Below are 7,649 nucleotides of genomic sequence, written 5' to 3'. Positions count from 1 at the left end.
GCTTGCGGCTGTAAAATGCTTCAAAGCGCTATTGCTTTCAGCAATCAGACGCAATTTCTTCAAGGAATTGCAAATCTAGTTCTTTATTCAAATTGCTATGAATTGAAAATGCAGTTTTGAAAAATGTTGCATTTGTGACAGAAACAGGGCGGTCGCGTCCACAACTCGGATGAATTTCTAATGATGTTCTGCCATTCTGCAGAAACTATGTCCTAGATCAGTGATGGGCAAACTTTCTTACCCCTGAGCCTCAAACGGTTCAAAAATGAGACGGAATCGCCGGACCAGGAGCAGATTTACTCCGTGTTTTAGTTATTCACCCCAAAGAAAAAAGAAATATACGAAATCAGGACAAAAATATGCATCAATTTTGTTTGAAAATGACTTTAAAACAACATTTTGGAGTTTTCATTTCAAAAATGGGGATTTTGTTTGAATAATCGTAAAAATGACTGTCCGACTTGAAATTCACGCATGAATATTGGAAAAACAACAAATCTTCCAACACTACATGAATGCTGACTCACTTTCTGTGCCTAAACAAGGGAGAATTTGTGTGGAGACACCTGAACTACAGGGAAAATAAAACAGAATGAATAAGCAAAATCGTTTATTCTAGTTTAAATAGTTTAACCTTGTGACCCCTGGGCCGTAGTTTGACCACCCCTGTCTTAGATAATGACAAGTTTTGGCTAAAAGCAGCCAAATCATAATCAAAAGAACACTGGAGACGCTTTGAAAACACATCAAGATAAGATCTGAGTGGGACTTCACCGATGAGGAAGAGAAGCAATGACTGCTTCTCACCAGCAGGGGGCTCCAGCTGCTCACATGACACCAGAAATCCCACTTTCTTTATCCTTTCCAGGGTAAGTTTGGTTTCCGTCTGTCAAAATGATGAAAAAATATGGGGATCGATGCCAAAACTGCTCAAAATAAAGCTTCCCATCTCGAAGAACATCAGCTCCTTTTAGGAGACTCCATCCAGCAGAAGAACCCCAGAGACGACACAGGAACACCAAACCAAAGTGGTGTCTTTTATTATTCGATTTTATAAAACTCTACTGTGAGTGTTGGTGGATGTGATTCTAAGGATCATAACGGTCATTGTAATTAAAAATTGTATTTAAAAAAAAAAGCATAAATTTGATCATTTTGTTATCCTGGAAAAACAAAAGAGCTGGTTTTAGATTTACTCTGAACCTATCAGGACATTTCGATGAGTTTTATTCCATAGTATTGAGGATTTCTTCAGTCAGAATTAATCTAATCCTGATTCCATCTACTTCCTGTCAGCTCAGTTCAACAACTCCTCTGTCTTTACCGGTCTTTAAACTAAACGGAAAAGACTGGAAGAAAATGAGTCACGAGACGAAATTATATTGGTTCTATAGAATAAAAATAAGTTACTTTTAAGATCTTATTTTTTCTGCTCCTCTCAACCCTTCAGGGTATTTAAATAGACTCCTGAACTTTAAATATTTATGCTAAAAAAACTATAAATAAAGGCTCTAAATGAGCTGCAGTGACAAAACCTGTCCACCAGAGGGCACTGTTTAAGGCACTCTGAAGGCCTCATTGCAGAGAATAGAAAGTTTGGAGTTCAAAAAACTTCTGACCAAATGGATTTACGTCCTCTCCACACCACCAATAAACCCCTGAGACACACCTGGAACCCCATCAGGTGAGCAGTTTGAGCAGAAGATGAGATCAACCTGAACAACATGACGTCATTTATAACAGGACCAATGAAGACGCGCGTGTGAGCAGACATCTGTTCTGGACTCTGAAGGCTGAACAGTTCTGCTCCTCTGAGGAGTTTAGCTCTCATCTGTTCCTGCAGTTCTGCTTCTTCTTTGAACAGGTTTGAAACTGTTTGATTCGGTGTAAAAATCCGATTTTAACGCTTTGATTTACACCCAAAAAAGAGAGAGAGAAAAAAAATTTAAAAAACCAACAACCGGAAATGCTGTTTTATTCCAATTTCTACTTTGAAAAATTGGGATATTTATTATTATTTCAAAGTTCTTTTTAGATTAAATCAGATTAGTTCGGAAAACGGCGTTTTTATTTCAAAATAAAAGCTCTTTGTTGGGTGAATCTGGAGGTGTCGCACCTTGACTGTAAACCGTAATCAATAGTATGTCGAGTTTCATGTTTCCTGCGTTTTCAGGTGTTCTCAGTCATTTATTAAAACGATTGAACCGGATTTATTCGGAACTCATCTGATGACAATGAACGAAAAATAAATAATTTGTACCACGAAAGTTTAAACCTCCAAACAAAACATGATATCAATTGGTTCCTATTAACATAGTTTGTGGTCTGTTTTGTCATAAACTTGATTTAAGTAAAGCTACATGACGAACAGAGACATTATTGAGTTTTGTTTTAGGCTAGGATTGTCTGGGAAAGCCTGTCTATCAGTATTTCCGGGAGACTTTTCCGGTGGGGTGCGCTCGATTATGAATGTGTCCGAATTCCCTCTGTAATCCCTTTGAACTAAAAAACTATAGGCTACAGAGTGTGGGACTATCTAGTGCTCTGGGTGTCAAAAGGACGCCATGCTCACTTTTTTTCTTTCTTTTTTTAATTCTTTTTTTCTTAAAATGCAAGTATGACGGCACTGATTTAAAAAAAAAGAAAGAAAGAAATTCGACCATTTTACAAAGACTATGAATCCCATGTACTCTCATGATGAAAACTTGGATGGTTTATGAGAGAAGTAAACTTTTTTTAACCAATTATTGTTCAAACTTAATGCATTAAGGTTTATCTTCTCAGATCTAGTGAGCATCGTTGCACACTGGATCTTCACAGAGACTTTTGGGAAAATTCAAGGGCACTCAATTTTAAATTAGATTTGAACAGTTCTACAAAATAGCAAAAACACTGAATAGTGAAGGAATTCATACACAACTAAAGTCTGTGGTCCATCCATAGACTGTAAAAATTATTTTATATACAGTCTATGGGCCCATCAGGTAAATGATCGAGAGATGGTATTAACGTCTTTTTAGTTTTTTTTTTTTAATTTGTGTACTGTTTTTCAAGTTTCTTTTTAGGCAAGAAACACATAAATGGAAAAAAAAAAAAAAAACGTTAAACAAAAATTAAATCAATTGTTTTTTAATCCTTTATTATTTCAGTCTCATATATATCTTTACATCAGGAAACTTACTTTTTAAGTTGTAAATAAAGAAAATCTTGCTTCTGCATTTTTTAAAGTTTGGATGTATTTTTAATTCATGAAACAGGAAGTTCTTGTTTGTTTGAATTGTGGCCACGTCAAATCGTTCCATTTGTCAGAATAACTATTTTTGCTCCGATATATTTTTCTTAACATCCAGTTTTCCTTAGTGGGATACATAAAGTTCATATCTATCTATCTTTGTATCTACCAATTGTTTTTCAAGATTTTTTTTCTTTAGCGCGTGTTATTCAATTATAAACTGACCAATCAGATGCCATCTAGCTCCACCTCTAGCGTTTGATTGACAGATTCTCCCAAACCTGCTTTCAGTGGAAGGGGTGTGGTCTTTGAACCATAGAAACGTTGTCTCAGACCGACTCTGGCCAATCATTGCTGTCTGGCTCCAACATGGCGACGTCCATTTTGTGGGAAAATGGCAATTGAATTGGCTTCATTTTGCTGGAGCTGGATTTGAGGCATTTTCTATACGACATCACAGCCAGCTTTGTCCAGTTCTATAAATACAGTCAGTGACCATTGACTGTATATTATGTATATATATGTACATATTTTTTACAGTCAATGTCAGTGACGCGCAAGAGCAGTTATTGGCCCAGGGGGCGGAGCTACAGGGGGGCCTATCTGGGCCAGGATCCTGACTTTAGCCAAAATCTGTGCTGTTTGAAGAAATGCTTATTTTTGGAAATGATTAAAGTGTTTGCAAAACGTATTTTTGATCCTTTCATTCGTAACGGCCCTCCATGTCCTCTGTTGTAAAATATTGTAGCCCCATTGCTGAATCAACAAGATTCATCTAAACCCCAACAAATACTGAGAATTGTGTTACCGGGGTCATGTGGTTACCATGGTGACCAGCCGAAACGTTTGGTTCAGACAAATCAAGTTAATTGCTTTTAATTTCTTGCAATCTTTTTTTCCTAAAAAAAAAAAATTACAGGAATATTTTTTTCTATTTTTGTTAGTTTTATTGAAAATCAAACACATGGATTATTATCTTTTTTTGCTTTAATTAAGAAAAAAAAAAAAACAAAAATTTAAAAAGTGTCCATCAATAATCTTTTTTGGTCCGGTTGATCTGTTTTTGTGGCTACAACCTTTTACAGTTTTTTTGTTCCTCATCATCAGACGGGCTCCAATAATACTTTATCACTGTCATAAGTGGTAATCGGGGGTCTGGGGGCTCCTCCACCTGAAACCTCTAAAGTTCTCCTCGAGACTTCAGACGTTCCTCTCCTCTGCGCTTCAGCCTCCTGGACCTGCCATCATGTCTGTAGCGATGAGTCGAGCAGACGGTGTGACCATCCTCACGGTGACCTCTGACCCCCGAAGTCCCTGGCCTCCTCTGTGCCAGGTGGTGAAGAGCCTGTGCTGCCACCCGGCGTGCTGCTCGGCGTCCCGGCAGCTGCGCAGCATCCAGAGGAGCTCTCTGTCAGTCCTGGGGGTGAGCTCCAGCACAAAACTTCATCTTCAACATTTAAAGATATTCTCCTGAGCCGGAGCTGCTGTTCTTCAGGCCGTGCAGGTCATGGTCGGGCTGCTCCACATCGGCCTCGGTGCTGTTCTCACTAAAAGCCTGATGGATTTGTGGTGGCTGAGGGACACCGGCTTTCCCTACTGGACCGGAGTTCTGGTAGGAGAACCAAGAGGTTCTTTTGTTTTTGTTGATTTAATCTTTAAAAAGCTGTAAGCCAATTTATTGTCTCTCTATCAAAGATCATATGTGAGGACAGACCCTTCACTTTGTTTTTAACCCCTTTAGATACAATCTTCATTTTTTCTTAAATGATATTGAAACTGTGTTATTGTCCATAGTGAAATCTATCCTAACATGGTTTTATTCATTAATAAATTAATAATAAATATTAATAATAAATAAATTAATTTCTGTAACATTTCAATGAAAGCTAAAGATTAAATTGTCGTTCTTTGGTGCAGTGCGTTGTGTTTGGGAGCGTGTGCATCCTGTCTGAGACGATCCACAGTCCATGTTTGGTGAGTCTCTGTTTCACTGTCACCTAATTCAAACTAATTAAAACTCTCCTACATGCAGAGATAGACAGAAATGAAGTTTCTTAGAATCAGATTTTGCTTTCTGGATGTGTCGTGAACATTTATCTGTTTTTGGTTTGTTCATTTAAGGTTCTGGTGAATGTGATGTTAAACGTGGCTGGAGCTGCTTTTGCCGTCACGGCCATCGTCCTCTACAGCATCAACATGACGGAGATAATTTACCTGAGGAATACCTGCAGAGAGAACTATTACGACTACGGCACAACACCCAGTCCAGGTTCTGTAGAGGCCGAGCTGGAGATGAGATGTTTGGAGGGCCGGCGAATCACCATGGTGGGTGACACAAAAACGGTTTTCTCAGCAGAAGTAGCAATTACAAAAAAGTTTGTATAGGTTTTTGGTTGGTTTGGGGTTTGTTTTATTTTTTTCTTGGTTTGGTTTAGTTTTTGTTTTTGGTTGTAGTTTAGGTTGTTTTTGCTTTTGCTTGGTCTGGTTTGGTTGTGATTTGGCTTGCTTTGCTTTTTGGTTTGGTTGTGGTTTTGTCTGTTTTTTGTGTGGTTTTGATTTGTTCTAATCTATTTTTATGAGCTTCTAACAACAAGCATCTCCTAAAATGCTAATTTAAATGTTTGACATTTTTATAATTATATTTAAACAAAGAAAATTATTTTTCCTTAGAAAAACAACTAATAACTATTAAATTTAATTAGTAAAACAAAAAAAACTAATCTGTTGTGATTGTTTTTCATGAAATCATCACATTACAGTAAATTTTATAAATTTATTTGAATTAGAAGAACCAACACGACACCTAAGAGTACAAATGAGAAATTAATAATGAATAACTCTCCAAACACATACTTGGTTATTTCAGATATTTTGGTAAAGATAGATTTTTATCTTCATTATAAAGTTTTAAACTGTTCTTCGAGTTTCACCTTAAATTTGTGTTTACAGAAACTTTCTATTCAGATCCACTTAAAGTGACAGATGTAAAAGAGAAAAAAAATAGTTGTTTTTAATTGGAACAAATTAAATTTGTTAAATGCTAGTTTGTCTGTAAAACAGTTGGTTTTTTAAAAAATTCCAGCTTTCTAAAGTTATGAGAATCCCTAATGAGTTCATACAGTCGGAGAAGGAGGTTGAGATTCTGGAGTGAGGAGTCTTTTGTCCCAGTCATTGTGTAAACGAGGAAGGTCGTTTAGGATGATGAGATTACCAGGTGCTGTGAGTTTATGTAACCACAAGGGGGCGCCTTGGATCGTTTCCATTCCCAAGTCTAAGTAAGTTGGATCTGGAATGGCCTCCACCAAACTGGAGCCAAATCCCATTCCAATAACATTCCAGAAGATCCGCTCTGATGAAAATTGTTTTTTTACATGTTCTTGATAGATTTTTTTTATCTCATCTTCTGTTCTGACTGGTTATTGATCGTGAAAACTCATGTTTTCTGTGTCGTCAGATGATCCAGAGAAGCATCAACTCCTTCCTGATTGTCCTGTCAGTCCTGCAGCTCTGCGTGACCATCAGCTGTGCCGTCGTGAGCATCACGGCTCTGTGTGGCGTTGAGACGAAGAGCGAGGTGGAGTAGAAACCTTCCAGATCCACGATGAGAATGAGAGGAACTGGAACTGAACTCGCACCAGCAAATCCGTTTAACTTTGTCCTGAGAAGGTCGCCTACTGACACTGTTCTGTTCTTCAGGCGTAAATATGAAGCGTGGTTAGTTCGGAGGTCAAACACACGACCACAGAAGTTTAACCCTTTAGCACCCAAACTACCACACACTACTGTAACTCTGACCGTTTACACAGATGACCTCATTCTAACTGCAATTATTTTGACCAAATAATGGAAACGAGCAGCAATAAAGCAAATCAATGTGTCCAAATATGCTTTAAAGATAAAGAAGCGCTGAAGCACCACAAACGACAAAAAAGCTACAGTTTTGATCATAAACTGGGAATAAATGAATAAAGTGTGAATTGGTCTTAATCGTTGATAAGCGCGGCCTTAAAAATGTCTTGAAGTCTGAAATGTAACTCGAGGGAATTTCTAGGAACTCTGTCGCTTTACAAGCATCAGAATTTGCTGGAATTATTCCAATTTTGTAAACAGTGGAAGAGTTCCGGTAATAAGAAGAACGTCAACCGTAAATGGTTATACGCTTGAGTGCCCACATTCCTGCTTTCTCATTGGTGAATCAGTCAAAGGAGTGATGGCGTAACTTTGGTGCGACTCCAGTTGAGATGGAAGGATTTTCATCATTTTACAGTCACAATTCTAAATCCTCTTTCTTCCGTTTGATCACTTCATTTAACGATCAGTTTGATCAGCCGAACCAAAGCGGCGTTCATGCACAGCAGAAGAACTCTTATATTTGTTTTAAATATAAATCTGGTCTTTTTTTTGAAGGATTCTGAAG

The 7,649-nt window shown here is 37.7% G+C and overlaps 1 protein-coding gene across 2 annotated transcripts in view; it reads left to right on the top strand.

Annotated features, from left to right (window-relative positions):
- Window positions 1–1,535: 1,535 nt before the first annotated feature.
- Window positions 1,536–7,649, top strand: part of LOC112136517 — a 7,582-nt gene continuing 1,468 nt past the window's right edge. Inside the window, exons 1-7 of one of the 2 annotated variants that reach the window (XM_036215828.1) lie at window positions 1,536–1,684; window positions 1,744–1,864; window positions 4,461–4,655; window positions 4,728–4,844; window positions 5,150–5,206; window positions 5,354–5,557; window positions 6,687–6,806. In XM_036215828.1, coding sequence (XP_036071721.1) covers window positions 1,623–1,684; window positions 1,744–1,864; window positions 4,461–4,655; window positions 4,728–4,844; window positions 5,150–5,206; window positions 5,354–5,557; window positions 6,687–6,806 — 876 coding nt within the window. In that variant the 5' untranslated portion in view covers window positions 1,536–1,622. The remainder of the gene's footprint in view (window positions 1,685–1,743; window positions 1,865–4,460; window positions 4,656–4,727; window positions 4,845–5,149; window positions 5,207–5,353; window positions 5,558–6,686; window positions 6,807–7,649) is intronic. The other variant, XM_024258247.2, reaches the window with a different exon arrangement.

The sequence above is a fragment of the Oryzias melastigma genome, linkage group LG16, assembly GCF_002922805.2.
Source record: "Oryzias melastigma strain HK-1 linkage group LG16, ASM292280v2, whole genome shotgun sequence".
NCBI lineage: Eukaryota > Metazoa > Chordata > Actinopteri > Beloniformes > Adrianichthyidae > Oryzias > Oryzias melastigma.
This window is presented reverse-complemented; position numbering and strand designations above follow the sequence as displayed.